The sequence below is a fragment of the Staurois parvus genome, unplaced genomic scaffold, assembly GCF_062004578.1.
Source record: "Staurois parvus isolate SC_StPar_1 unplaced genomic scaffold, SC_StPar_1.0 ptg000347l, whole genome shotgun sequence".
NCBI classification, from domain to species: Eukaryota; Metazoa; Chordata; class Amphibia; order Anura; family Ranidae; genus Staurois; species Staurois parvus.
This window is the reverse complement of record NW_028318143.1, coordinates 7,383,828-7,399,217: the sequence shown is the minus strand read 5'-3', so window position 1 is coordinate 7,399,217 and position 15,390 is coordinate 7,383,828. Positions and strand designations below refer to the sequence as shown.

At 42.4% G+C, this 15,390-nt stretch overlaps 1 protein-coding gene across 1 annotated transcript in view; it reads left to right on the top strand.

Annotated features, from left to right (window-relative positions):
* LOC149456824 (cytochrome P450 4B1-like) overlaps window positions 1-15,095 on the top strand; it is a 51,301-nt gene extending 36,206 nt beyond the window's left edge. Inside the window, exons 8-12 of the mRNA XM_089684429.1 lie at window positions 2,164-2,354; window positions 6,839-6,972; window positions 7,980-8,044; window positions 10,299-10,381; window positions 14,067-15,095. Of these exons, the coding sequence (XP_089540555.1) occupies window positions 2,164-2,354; window positions 6,839-6,972; window positions 7,980-8,044; window positions 10,299-10,381; window positions 14,067-14,244 (651 nt within the window). The 3' untranslated portion in view covers window positions 14,245-15,095. The remainder of the gene's footprint in view (window positions 1-2,163; window positions 2,355-6,838; window positions 6,973-7,979; window positions 8,045-10,298; window positions 10,382-14,066) is intronic.
* The last annotated feature ends 295 nt before the right edge of the window (window positions 15,096-15,390 follow it).

Below are 15,390 nucleotides of genomic sequence, written 5' to 3'. Positions count from 1 at the left end.
CAAAACCTTCCTCAACACTTTCCTCTTTTGACCTCACTACTACCAAAGAGGTCACCAAGGTTTTCTCAGAAGCCCGCCCCACTACCTGCCCCCTGGATCCTGTCCCCTCACAACTACTACGGTCACCCTCCTCTTCCATCCTTTGCTCCCTCACTCACTTCTTCAATCTTTCCCTCTCTATTGGTGCCTTCCCCTCCCCTCTAAAGCATGCGCACATCACTCCCATACTTAAAAAGCCCTCCCTGGACCCCACCAACCTGAACAACTTAAGACCCATCTCCCTGCTGCCATTTACCTCTAAACTCCTAGAACGCTTAGTCTACAATCGCCTGAGCTCCCACCTCACAGACAACAACCTTCTTGACCCTTTACAGTCTGGCTTTCGCTCTCTGCACTCCACGGAAACTGCCCTACTAAAACTCACAAACAATCTACTAACTGCTAAAACCAATGGCCACTACTCTGTACTCTTACTACTCGACCTCTCTGTGGCTTTTGATACAGTTGACCATCCCCTCCTCCTCAAACAACTCCACTCTCTTGGCCTCAGAGACTCTGCTCTCTCCTGGTTCTCCTCCTACCTATCGCAGCGCTCCTTCAGTGTTACCTATAACGCTGCCACCTCCTCTTCACTCCCTCTCTCCGTAGGGGTCCCTCAAGGTTCTGTCCTTGGACCCCTTCTCTTCTCCAGCTACACTTCCTCCCTTGGTCAACTGATAAACTCCCATGGCTTCAAGTACCATCTCTATGCTGATGACACACAAATCTATCTTTCTACCCCTCACCTCACCCCTTCAGTCTCCACTCACATTACTAACCTACTAAGTGACATATCGCCATGGATGTCACTCCACTTCCTCAAGCTCAATCTTTCCAAATCGGAGCTCTTAGTATTCCCCCCAGCCCGTGCCCCCTCTGCTGACTTCTCCATCAAGATCGATAACACAATCATCAGTCCCTCCCCTCATGCCAGGATACTAGGTGTAATCCTAGATTCGCATCTGTCCTTTCAGCCCCAGATCCAATCACTGACAAAATCGTGTAGACTTCACCTCCGCAACATCTCCAAGATACGACCGTTCCTAACCACGGAAACCACTAAGCAACTTATTCACTCCCTTGTTATATCTCGCCTTGACTACTGTAACTCCCTCCTCATTGGCCTACCTCATCGCAGGCTATCCCCTATCCTGCCCTCAGCTAATACTGGAATCCTCTACTCTTCCAACCACTCCATCCCCCACAGTTACTACCTTTTGAACCACTAACCCCTCCCTCCTAGATTGTAAGCTCCAAGGAGTAGGGCTCTCCTATCCCTCTTGTATTGAACTGTATTGTTGCTGTATTGTCTCCCGCTATAATGTAAAGCGCTGAGCAAACTGTTGGCGAGATATAAATCCTGTATAATAATAATAATTGCATCAGGTGTCCCCATCACATCAGTTGTAACCCCCCCTCCTCCCACTCATGGATCCTCTTGTGAATGCAGCTTCTCCTGAACACTCTGCATTTACTCCTTAGTTTCGGCTGTCTATTGCCCCCTGCAGGCTGGAGGGGGAAGAAAGCCTAATCCTTCCTGCAGAAAATGTTAGTAGCTGCTCCTTGTGACAGGAGTGAAATTGTGATCACTCCGGTCACTGAGGAGCAGCACCAGCAGTGCGCCCCCCCATCGACACAGCACTCGGGGTAGGTTGGTGGAGGTTCCACTCACAAAATGCAAGTGGAAATTTTGAGCCCTAGGGCTTTTGACATGTCCTGATTTTAATGTGATATGTTATTTATTTATTTCAAGTATTTATATAGCGCTGTCAATTTACGCAGCGCTTTACATATATATTGTACATTCACATCAGTCCCTAACCCTCAAGGAGTGTACAATCTAAGGTCCCTAACTTACATTTATACATACACATACTAGGTCCAATTTGGACAGGAATCAAATTCACCTACCAGCATGTCTTTGGACTGTGGGAGGAAACCGGAGTACCCGGAGGAAACCCACACAAGCACAGGGAGAACATGCAAACTCCATGCAGGAGGTGCCATGGTCAGGAACCAAACCCATGACCCATTTACTGCAAGGCAGACATGCTCACCATTAAGCCACTGTGCCACCCATATGTTGGAAGGTTTGCTAATATGTTATTTTTTTTAAACTATCAGGATGAAAATGGTCAGGTTCTGTCAGATGAGGACTTGCGTGCAGAGGTGGACACATTCATGTTTGAGGGACATGATACAACAGCGAGTGGGGTCTCCTGGACACTATACTGTATGGCTATATACCCTGAACACCAGGACAAATGTCGGGAAGAGATCAGAGCGCTTCTGGGAGGTCGGAACACCTTGGAATGGTAAGAACATGTTATCTCAATGTCTGGGATACACCTTATAATTAGTGAAGGCCAAACGCCCCCCTGTTCAGTTCGCAGTGGAACATTTGAACTTACTAAAAGTTTGACTGCAAACTTCGAACAAGGACAATTTACTGAGAGGTATCTTACCAAGTAAGTGCACCGAGTGCTGCATTAGTTATATTATTAAGTTATGTGGTATTTTAGTAGCAAAACATTCTTTAATGTTTCAGCTGTCAGCAGGGTTCCCTGCACAGATGAATGTCAAAAGAATTGTCGGCATTGCTTGTTAATTAAAAACTTTTTTTCAAAAACGGCATGGGGTCCCCCCTCCTTCGGGTCTTTGGTTTTTGGATATCTTTTTATTTCCTTTTCCATCTTTTTAAAGTTCCGTTACCTTGTTACACAGGTCTTTTGACAGTTCTTTTCTGCTCAGTATCTAGCCTGGTCAGTGCATCCACGTGAGAGCTAACAAACTCACTATTTTATACACAAACACTAATTGCAATTTAAAAAGCCACAGATGTGGGGAATTAACCTTTAATTGCCATTTTAACTTGTGTGTGTCACCTTGTGCATCTGTACCATGGCCAAACATTCCAGGGTATGTAAACTTTTCATCGGGGCCATTTGGGTGATTTCTGTTATAATTATGATTTCAAAAGGAGCCAAATAACTATGTGATAATACATTTCATATGATCACCAATACCTAAATAAAAGACAGCTGTTTGACACGATCAGCCATATTTTTAATATCAATGCCCAAATGTCACAATTTCTACCAGGGTATCCAAATGTTTGAGCACAACTGTATCTCTTGTGGAAAAGAACTTCCCAGAGAAATTCCCACTCTTGTGTTTTTTGACTCACCACAGGGAATGCAGCAGAAAGAATGTGATTGTGTTCCTTTTGTGATGGGAGACTTACAACTAGTATTTCATAAGGAGTCCATGCACAATATTAATATCAGCTTTAGATGGACTGTGCTACTGTGCCTCTAGTAATATAAATTGTCAGTCAATAGGATTACCAGGATTCCCTTCCTGGGAAATTAACCACTAAACTAATCAAAGTAATTGGGAGCAAAAGAACTACTCCAACCAGCATATAGCATTAGCCATACCCATGTCAGTATGGAAATAATCCAAGCTTTAAAGTGTTACTAAACCCACAACAGTAAAATCAGTCTCTATATGCAGTAAAACATGCTTGTTATACTCACTGTGGAACCTATGAGGTTAATCCTCTGCATTGTGTATAAAGGCTGTTTGATCCTGTCTTCTCTGATCCATCCCCTCTTCTGCTGTCCCTAATCCATCTCCTGATAGAACAGAGCCTTGGGGGCAAGTTGCACATAGTCACTATGGTGTGTATAGCGAGAGAGTTTTTTTGTTTTTCTTGGGAGAGTGCATGTGTCCAGACAGAGGGTTAGGAGTCCTGAAGCCTCATTGGACAGTCAGAGGAGAATGAAAACTCCTCCTACAACCTTTAACCAGTTCTCTGCTGGACACTGATAGAAGTCACAAGACTGCTCTAACTGCTGATGAGAAAAGGTATTTAGCAGTTTATATTTACTAAAATAATTGCATTTCCATGTTCTGTGTACTGTGGGAGAGCAGATATAGTGAATGCAGGGTCCGGGGAGACCGGATATAGTGAATGCAGGGTCCAGGGAGACCGGATATAGTGAATGCAGGGTCCTGGGTTTAGTAACACTTTAAGAAAAGATAAGATTAAGTACATACATCCAATGTACAAACGGGTATCATCAGCAAGGGGGGCAATGAGTTCAGGTGGACTTGTGCACATATACCCAAACATGTATAGTTATAATTAGAGATACCGCCTTCCTGTGCTTCAGTCCCTCTCTAGTAGTTTCTAATCTGGCATGCAACCAGGCTTCTAACTGCTAGAAGTGGCCGTTGGATGCCCAACTTGGCTAAAACTAGCTATAGAATTCCAGACCAGAAGAGACAGGGCTAACTAAAATGACAGGAGCTGCACAAATTGCAATAAACAGGTTCACCTACACTGGATGGTGACCACAACACACATACAGTAGCACAGACCTAGCTATCTGGCACTGTACATGTGAGATAAAAACAATAGGACCGAGATAAGTCAAAAAGCTATGGGCAACTGCATCTACTAGAACTTAGAATAGTTGTCTAATAGTCTCTGCTTCTGGTATGGGTGAAAATATAGTAGCAGTGGCAGCTCCTGTGGTCATGTGGCTCAGTTCTCCATCTCCATTTCCTCCTTCTGTGGTTTCTGACCCAGACACACATAGACAGGACATAATGTACATAAATAATCTCTGTGAACAGTAAGCAGAAGAGCCACCTACATACCTTACAGGGCAGCAGATCCCTACATACAATTGTGAAGATCAGTTCTAAGGAACTCCAAATTGGATTAAGAAACACAATACAACATTTTTTGTTTGGAAATTTGCAAACCCAAGCAGTGATATTTTTGAAAACCTTTTTTTTTCTTTACCTTCCTCCATCCCAGGTCACAGTTAGTGTAAACCTTCCATTGTACTTCAAATTACTTTTTACATTACCTTTTAAGGCTTTCAGCAGGAACCTATAGTCATTATTAGCACTTAGAAAGAACACTGAAACCCAAAAATTTGTTCGTATCATTTCAGTAAATTGGCATCTTTGACACAGTCTAGGCACAGGTAATTAAATCCACCAGCAGAGGCTTTATGGCACGTTGTAAAATAGTTTAGGTGGCAGTTATTATTCCATTTATTTTGCTGTTGCTATTACTGTTCATTTTGGAATATCTTTTTCTGTAAATACTTTGCTTGTACCATGCTTCCTTCAATTTCATTAAACTATATTTTAAAATCTTTCAGCTTTATCTCTAATGCACTTTACTGGAACTAATAGAATTCTTGTTTTTTGAACAATTATTGTATTTTTAAACTCTGTTAACCCTGTCTGGAGTGGCAGTCAGTGTTGAAAACCTGTCTTAAAGGGCAACATTTTTACAGTTGATACTGTGAGCATGTGCTTTATGGTCTGATCTAGGGGAGTGCTGGGGTGGGCTATGCCCCCCTCCTCAAAGCTTCCAACCCATGAGTCACAATCCCCCTCCACACCTGACGCTGTGCTCAATCGTCCCTTACATCCTCTATCCTTCAAGTGGTGACCCCTGTCCTCGCTCCTGTGATTGGTGAACTCTGCCCTCTCTCCTTCCAGGGTGACCCATACCCTCTCTCCTTCCAGCGGTGACCCCTGTCCTCTACGTGCTGCAATATTTACTAATACGTGCATCAGTACTCATAGTTTTTGCTTAGCCCCCCCTGTAAAGTCTCACAAATGTCTGTTTCTGCTAGTAAAGTGCACCTACTGCAGCTTACTTTGATGTTGGGGCAATGATGCTGCACTTCTCTCATGTTGCAGGGGGTGGGGGTATAAGCATTTCCTGTAGCTTGTCAGTCAGCACCTTACCACACCTAGTCCTGCCAGCTGGTTTGACAGCATTGCCTCTCTTGCTGATACCCTTCCACTGTGACCTGCAGGACCTGGAAGGAGGGAGATGTGAGACATAGATGAAGGAAGGTTTGGATCGGTTAGTGAAGGTAAATCAAGTTTTCTGTTTGTTTTTTTTCTTACTTTGAGGCTTGTGGATCACATAATAACTAGACTTAGTAATTGTTTAGACTATCCCAAAGGAGCCTTTAGTTTGTAAATGGGTACGGCATCATCAAACAGTTCCAAAATGCTTGGGCTATAAACAACAAAAACACAGCTCTGGGTTCCCTCCAATCACAACCCCCAGGCATTTTTTGCTTCTTCTGGGTTTTTTACTTTATAGTTATATTACCTAATTCTTCAGGCCAGTCCCGTGACATGCAGGGTCCCCTAAGACAGCCCATACATTATTCATTTTTTTTTTTCATTCCACCAGTGGGTTGAATAGAAAAAACGTCCCGATTCCCCCATCCGGACATTTCAATGTGGATGGGGGCATCCTTCCCATTGAAATATTGTATTCCAACAGTGGGGAGACTTCCCCACCTGCAGAATACACTGACCAGTGCAGCTGGCACTGATCAAGCGGGAATAAACCAAACAGAGTTTGTCCATATAAGGAACGAAATTCAGACAGTCCCTGCTGAGCCAAATTTTGATCCATGTATGGCCAGCTTTGTGGATCTTCTCCAGTGAAGGGCAATCCTCAATAATTCAGGGTTTTCATGTCAGTGCTGCTCTCAGCATCACATTATATGAATGACGTGGTGATGCCTTCTCAGTGGATGGGTCCACAAAGGCTTGCACTTATGAGATGACTTTACTCTTTTGGATGTCATTTGGATGTCATTCAACCCGGAATACTGAGCACAAGTTGCAATAAGAGATTACTGCAGGGAACAACACTGGCCTTTTTTTTTTTTTAAACCCCAAGACATTTTTTTTAATGCTCAGATCTTGGCTTTCATTATATTTCACTTTTGTGTGTGATTAGGGAGGATCTGGGTAAGATGCCATACACCACCATGTGTATTAAGGAGAGCATGCGCCTGTATCCACCAGTGCCAGGAGTAGCCCGTCAGCTAACCTCATCCGTTACCTTCCCTGATGGACGGAGCCTGCCTAAAGGTCAGTCATCACAAAAGCTTCATATATTGAGATTGTACGTTTTTGTATATTTTAAACTTAGTATTTAATTTTTTATTTTAAACTTTACTGAAACTGTGCTTACAGTTTAACATTGCCATTTGCAGTATGTGACGGGAGTGACTTTTGGGGGTGGGGGGACCTCTGTATCATCTCCCCAAATCATTATGTTTAACCCACCCTGTGCCTGTTTAAGGGGTACAGGGTGTGTATGTGAATGTCTGAGTCTTGTGTATAGTGTGTGTTCCTTTGTCTAGGCCACCGGTACACAGTATTTCTCTGAATACGTAATTATGGTCTCGGCACATGTACAGGTTTTTTACCCATGGTGCATTTTAAAAATGTGCTTGGCACAAAGTTATGATGTCATCATGCCAGTGAACACACCAAATTGTTCTAGTGTTATTTGACACTATGTTATACTCCGCTGACACTCCTGGCTTTGTGTACCTGTTCCTCCCACCTTGCGCTGTAGTTCCTCCTATCACTACAGGACATATGAGTTGTAATAGTAAAAAGACACAGAATGATGGGAATTTAAATACCCCTCCAATGGTCAAATATGCACATGATACACTTGTCAAAAAAGTTTTACAAAACTTTATTCCAATCATTTAAATCCTAGTTTCCATTTAAGACATTTATTCATTCTGTCGCTTGTCTCCCACTTACAATGACAGAGGGACTGTAGCACTGTGGTCCTTTAGAGATCTAACAATGTAGGCCAACGTGTTTTGCGGGTTGCCTCATTTCCTCAGGACCTTAGATCTCAAAAATATTGATACATGGAGCAACACAGCAGACATTTCAACACTCAGGTCATTGGAAAGCTAAGCATAGTTTGGGGTTATTTCACTTTAGACCCTTTAGTGACAGGATTACTTTAAATATAAGCCAAGTTGCATTTTGTGTGAACATGGCTCATAAAATCTTGGACACTTACCTAAGATGTACAGATAATGTATCATGGTTCTTTTTTTATCTGGCAGATTCTATTGTTTTTATGAGTATATATATCATGAACAGATGCCCCAGTATCTGGGATGATCCAGAGGTAAGCTTGTTCTTTTTGAAACATTACTGTGTATAATATTAATTTATTTATTTCAGGTACTTATACAGCGCCGTCAATTTACGCAGCACTTTACATATATATTGTACATTCACATCAGTCCCTAACCCTCAAGGGGCATACAGTCTAAGGTCCCTAACTTACATTCATACATATACATACTAGGGCCAATTTAGACAGGGGCCATTTGACCTACCAGCATGTCTTTGGAGTGTTGGAGAAAACCGGAGTACCATGTCATTAACTGTTCTATCCCTTTATTGTTAATTATTTTGCCCAGTGATATGTACATTCATTTAGCAAAAGCTCTGCGCAAAATCATATTTGAGTAATTCATGTCTTCAGTCAATGAAGCACACCAATCTTTACATTGTATGCTGTGTACAGCCATGGTGCTCTCTTATGCCAGCCATAGATGGTTTGAATGTCGGCCAATTTGAACCATGTATGGGCAGGCTGAATGTACCCAAGTTGATTGATAGCCACTAGCAGTAATCACTGTCTTCTCCCAGTGGGGACAGCTTCCCCCACCGGGAGAACACAATGGCTCAACAGGAGGGATTCCCCCTGTCAACGCGGGCTATGGTTGCAGGAAAGAAATTTGCTTTGTGTATGACCTGTCTTACTAAAGCCTGATTACATACAAGACTTGTCAGGATATCGCACACTGGCTCTGTACCCTATTTACGAAACACATTTCTTTACAATGAGGTGCATCGGTCAGCTGTTTCAAACTTTTAAAATCTAAGATATGTTCCCTCTTAGCATCTCTTTTCTTTCTCTGTTTTCCCTGAATATTCTGATATACATCATCACTTACAGTGTTTCTAGCAAACTATTGCATTAAAAGAGGAATTCATTGTTCGCATACATTGCAATACATGTTCATTCTGGCCAACTGCCCTAAAGTGAACTGTCTCTGGCCACTCCTTACTCTACAGTGCAAAGTGACAAATACTTAATTATTCAATGCATGTTTTAATAAACATATAGAACCAATATGAGGCAGACAGACACAGTTGGGGGAGAGCTAGAAACCCTATTGTATGAGTATGTGTATATACTGTATATTTTTATTTATATATGTAACTCCCTGCTACAAGTGGATGCAGGATTTTAAATCAAACACAAGATGGCAGTGTCCTGCAGAACAGTGGCATTCACACTCTGTAAAACAGCCCAATGGAACTTGTATTCTGAATTGCAGGACTTTGCTAAGGAACAGTGTAGTAAAGAACTACATTTCCAAGAGGAGTGTGGTGTGTGGGCGGAGGCGTATATATATGAAATCCTATGAGATGAGACAGGAAGTGACAGGGGAGAGATCTGGAGAGGAGTGCACTGACTGTGGGAGGATCAGACCAGGCCATGGGAAGAGAAAAAGAGAGGAGTTAAGGAGAGTCTGCTGATCGCTAACCTTGCCGCATCACAGAGAAAGTTAATCTGCTAGCAGGTGACCGGGCAGAACACTGCAGGTGGGAACGGAGACTATGGAGGCCTTATCGAAGGAGAGAGACAGACCGCCCGAATTCGCCAGATGACATCCCTTGGGTGAGAGAGTCCCAAGCATTATCAAGGACCAGGAACCCTGACATCTGCTCCACCTTTGCTATTTTCCTGCACATAGTTACAGACATTGCACATAATTATTAGCAGTTGCAACCTAATTCCTTTAGCCGCTATTGTCTGACTACACTTAACACAGCCTTATCATCAGAACTGATAGCAGGATAGTCAGTCCACAGGCCAAACCACCGCTGTATCACCATCATCATAAATTCACTCTGCTGAGGAGGCCTTTTCCCTATTGTGCCAAAGTCTGGAGTGGCCCAGTCAGAGTCCTGACCTCAACCCGATTGAAATGCTGTGGCATGACCTTAAGAGAGCGATTCACACCAGACATCCCAAGAATATTGCTACACTGAAACAGTTTTGTGAAGAGGAGTGGTCCAAAATTACTCCAGATTGTTGTGCAGGTCTGATCTGCAACTACAGGAAACGTTTGGTTGAGGTTATTGCTGCCAAAGGAGGGTCAACCAGTTATTAAGTCCAAAGGTTCACATACTTTTTCCTCCCTGCACTGTGAATGTTTACATGTCATGTGCAATTAAACCATGGCAACATCTAATGTTTGTGTAGTATTATGTTCAGCAGACTGTGTTCTTCTATTGTTGTGACTTAGATATATTATGTTTATGGAAATAAATGTATATTGACACACATTTTCTGCTTTCAGGTTTTTGATCCCTTGAGATTTTCCCCAGAGAATTCCTCTGGCCGAAGTTCTCACGCCTTTATTCCTTTCTCAGCTGGATCAAGGTATAAGTCTTAATATTACAGTGTGGGAAATTCTACATCTATTTTGGTAAATTTTATATGTCTTTTTATGTCAACATCTCTTTTAGGGTAAGTGATCGTTTAAGAAGCAATGAGCTGCTCATAGTATGTTCCTGATGGCTATTTGTCATAATTTCACAATCAATAGAGGGTCTATTTATAAATGTTTTAAAACAAGATTCATACAGATTTAATAGAGGATTTATACATTTTTCAATTTGAATTAAATTAGAAAAATCTGAATCTTGGGTGAAAGCTGTGTGAATCTAGTGTGACAATATTTATAAATAGACCCCTAAACTAAAACAATTTGTTATAAATATTTGCCATATTAAGAGACATAGGAATGAATGAGATCAATGAATATTCGCCAGCCAATATAAATGCAGTGACCTATACAGAAAATCTGAATTTTCCTTCTGTAGGCAGTATCATCATGAATTTGACCTGGCCAATTATGTGTTCTAATCATTTTACAAATTTTTTTTTTTTTCCTACATATGTTGTATCACAAAAACCAGTGGTGGATGTAGACTCTTTCTCCTTCTCTTAGTAGATTGATGCACATTGGTTAACAATGAGATAATATGAACAATATGCTTTTGGAATATCACATAGTTTATCTGCTTTTGAATTAAAGCGGATCTTAACAGCATCTGAGCACCACAAACCAAAAACTCTATTTTAATTAATCTTTAATATTCAAAGCAAACTCCCCCAACCATCCATGTCTCCATGCTTTATTTTGCTGAGAAATCGCTTTTAAAAACATCCCCAAGTATTTCTGGCTGTATAAACTAATGTGTAGTGTTACGCTGCTCCAAAAACATAACATGTCATACATAAAGTCCAAAACACGTGAAAAACTTCAACATAAAAGTCCAAATGGAAGAAAAAGAAGAAAAAAAACTCTTCAGCAAATATAGGTGGAAAAAAGTTGTATTTCTACTGAAGAGTGCGCTTGCAATCCCGGTGCTGTAAATCTTTAAATGGTGTATATCACCACTGTGACCATATAGAATAGGTGTATCCTCACCTTCATTTATGGACCCGTATAAGAAACAGGTCAACCAGGCATCCCCCCCGCGGATGGGGGTGAACAAACGGCCTCTCCTCTAAGGATAACCCTCCCTTCATATATGGCCATTGTATACTCCAAGTGAACCCTATAATGGTATAGCTGGCTCTGTGGGTAGAAGCCGGTTTCCCACAGAGCAGAGCGTGTTCTGTCTGTGTCCACTCTGCATAAAGTGAGCGGACACTGACCTGTCATACGCCTGATCTGCTGTGCTCTGGCCATCGGTGGATTAGCAGACAGATCCACTGCTAATCAAAACGAAGTCTGCCCTATGTGAAAGGGGACAAAAAGTAGGGGTCCTCACCATGCTACCATTTGGCAGTGCTGGGTGTCTGAGCAGCCAATAACCAAGTACCAGTGCTGTCACTTAGGGCTCATGTACAAGAGCAGCTGCTAAACTCGAGTTTAGGAGCTTTTGGCATTTTTATTTTTTTGCCAAAGTTCCTAAACTCAACTCCATAAAAGCCTATGTGTCCATGTACACATAGGCTTTGTCCATGTACACATAGGCTTTGTCCATGTACACATAGGCTTTGTCCATGTACACATAGGCTTTTAGCAGGGTTTAGGAGCTGCCACGTTTAGGTGAAGTTAAACCTCCCTCTCCTGAACACAGAAGAATCGCGTTCAGGATAGGAATGGTTTGACCGCCGGCCACGGGGAAATGCAAACTGCTGCAAAATTGCGGTACCACGGTTGCTGCGTTTTGCGGGTTCCCATGGCCGGCAGTCAGGGTAGGCTCATGTACATGGAGGTTTAGGAGGAAGGGGAGCAGGTCATATGCTCCTCTATACATAGAAGTGCAGATATTTCTCTTTGCTCCCTGGTGGTCAGTGAAAGGCATTCTGAAGTAAATACATACAGGTGTAGTGGAAGTGGTGGAGTTGCTAGCTACTCCTGAGTATTTCCCTGGCTACTCCCTGTTAGTGAGGTTTTCTCCTTACTTTTGTGTCTGATGACAATGATTTTATTAGACAGAAAGTGAAGAAAAATCTGAAATGGGTAAACAGCATTAAAACGATGACAGGGACTCAAGTTTTTCCCTACCAGGGGCGGACTGACCATTTGGAAACTCGGACACTGCCCGAGGGCCCAGGGTCAGTAGGGGGCCCCATGAGATGCCCCTGGTACCTTTTTCATAGGCTTTTTTGAGTTTGGGCAAGGACACAGGGGCCCCATGATCCCCTATTGCCCAGGGGCCTCATGAGTTGTCAGTCCGCCCCTGTTCCCTACTATACTATGGAAAACATTTTTATTTCTATCCAAAGTTTGGGGTTGACGAACACTTTAAGAGAGGTGGGGGCAGCAGATTGTTGCTTTATTAATTTATCACTAATCTTCTTTTATGTAAGCCAAAGAGTGACATACACAGTGGCTAAGTTGCTAGCACTTCTGCCTAGCAGCACTAGGGTCATTGGTTTGAATCCATGACACTACCTGCATGGAGTTTGCATGTTCTCCCTGTGACTGTGTGGGTTTCCTCTGGGTACTCCGGCTCCCACACTCCAAAGACATGCTGGTAGGTTGATTGGCTCCTGTCTAAGTTGTCCCTAATATGTGTATGAATGTGAGTTAGGGACCTTAGATTGTAAGCTCCTTGAAGGTTAGGGACTGATGTGAATGTACAATATATGTAAATTGATGGTGCTATATAAGTACCTATAATATAAAAATACATTTGTATAGAGAATACACTTATTTATATTATATGAGATATATAGGAATATGTACCCACAATACTCTGTGAACATGGAGAGATATAAAAAAAAAAACGTGAATACCTAAAGAGACACTGTCACCCTGTCCTTGTGATGCCTCATCACTCCTGCCAACATGGCAGTCTCCCTCTGGGTATGGGGGAGCATGTAACCTGTTCCCCGGTAATAATGATCGATCACTGTCACTTGGCTGAGGGTGTGTCATCACTAGTTTCTTACTGTGATGTAGGAGAGGCAAGGGAGGGAAGACGAAGTGAGCATAAGCTGCTTGGGGGTTGGGCCCTTTCCAGAGACACACCCACTATGCCCTGCATGGGCAAGGAGACAGTGTCTCTTTATGGCCACATTTACACTTGCGTTGCTCTCTGAAGAGTGTTGCATGTTCGGATAGCTCTTCAGAGAGTATTAACAGGTAGTTAGGAGTTGTTGTATTGCCGCCTCCATGCTTAATGTTATCCCCTAAATGACTGACTGCCATGCCGCAATTGCGTGCATTGGGCTGTGGGGTGGCTCCATTCACTTGAAAGCGGCGGCAAGTATAATTCTTGCTGTGATCACAAAGCAAAGCATTGCAGCCACATGTGTACACTCCCGGCCTCTGTCTTTCTAGTTAAAATGGCTGAGGGGAAGTTAAAACGTGGCTCAATCACATGGTTTTATGCTTCAATCACCCTCAACTACTAGTGTAAATGACCTGAAATCTGATCATTTGTCTGCACTGTGTGCACACGGCTTCTTTTGTTGTCTGAAACTGTTGATGTCAAATGGGGCTACCCACGGGCTGCATCAAAGTATTGGCTGATATGACAGAATGGCCACCACTATATGGAGGTGTTCTCTAATATGTTAATTGTTGCACTCTCCTCTCCAGAAACTGCATCGGACAGAACTTTGCCATGAATGAGATGAAAGTCGCCCTCGCATTGACGTTACAGAGATTTGAACTGAGCCCAGACCCCGAGAAGGTGCCAAAGAAAATTCCTCAGCTCGTTCTACGATCTGTAAATGGTGTCCACGTATATCTGAAGAAAGTACCACAGACAAAATAGGACACAGAAAACTAAAGAACATAATTTGTGTGATGCCACTATACTTTATATGTAATATACAAATATACTGATATGTGTAATTTTTTACAATATTGTTTTGCTGAAGGCAAGTTGACTCACCCTGTCATGATAACAAAAAAAAGAAAAATTGCTCCCAAACCCGAAAAAAAAAAACACATTCTCAAAGATATGCAGCGACCCCCATGGCAAGGAAAACCCCTAGTGCCTTGGGTAGGCTTGACATTATCCCAGGTTGGATCCATGGCTATAGAGGAAGAAAGAAATAACATTGGACACCAGTCACTTTTTGTCTTTTCCAGATGTTTTGTTTGCTCCAGGCTTACAGGGAGAGCGGGTTAGGGCTTCAGATACCTTCAGCAACATATTTTCCAGACTCCCACCACACTCCTGCTGTCACTCACTGCATATAGAGAACATGGGTCATGGTGTATTGCAAAAACAAGCTCCACATCCAGGCAGTTGGTATCTTCTTGCATCCTCTCCAAGGGAGTACCAGGATCCTGTGAGACATATTCCCCATTCAGCAGGACTTCTTCTCTTGGCTCTCCACCTTGGTTGCTGTACCAGGCAGGACAGTTTGGGGATTCTGTGCTAAGGACTGAGTGCTATATATACCCCAAAAGGATACTTGACCTTTATACTATAAGATCCTAGAATTAAGGTGAAAGCACAACCTGGGTGAAGTGTGACATGGAGTGAAAGAAGAGGAAGAGTGGTTTGAAGGTTCAGGCATGGATATAGAAGAGTGAACCAAGCACCAACTGTATTAATGTTCAAATAATAATGGCATTTTTATAGGACATAATTATTAAAGCAAACACTGTGCATTATTATACAGTTTTTGTTTCACTCATATAGGTTTTAGGAAGCACAGCTGATCTTAAGGAAACAGTATTTGTCATAGGTATATTAGCAAGAAATTGTGTATACGTGATTATGTTGTAGAGCTGCAGGATTGTATGTTTTTGTTACAGGATTATCGGTGATCTGAATGCAAGGTATGACAAAGATGCAGCCTGCAGTATCTGTATTTAAAGAGGAGACAGAAAATGCATGTTGCTCACTTGCATTCTGCATTTAATGTGAAATGGATTACAATATAAAGATAAGTACAGTTCGATGAAA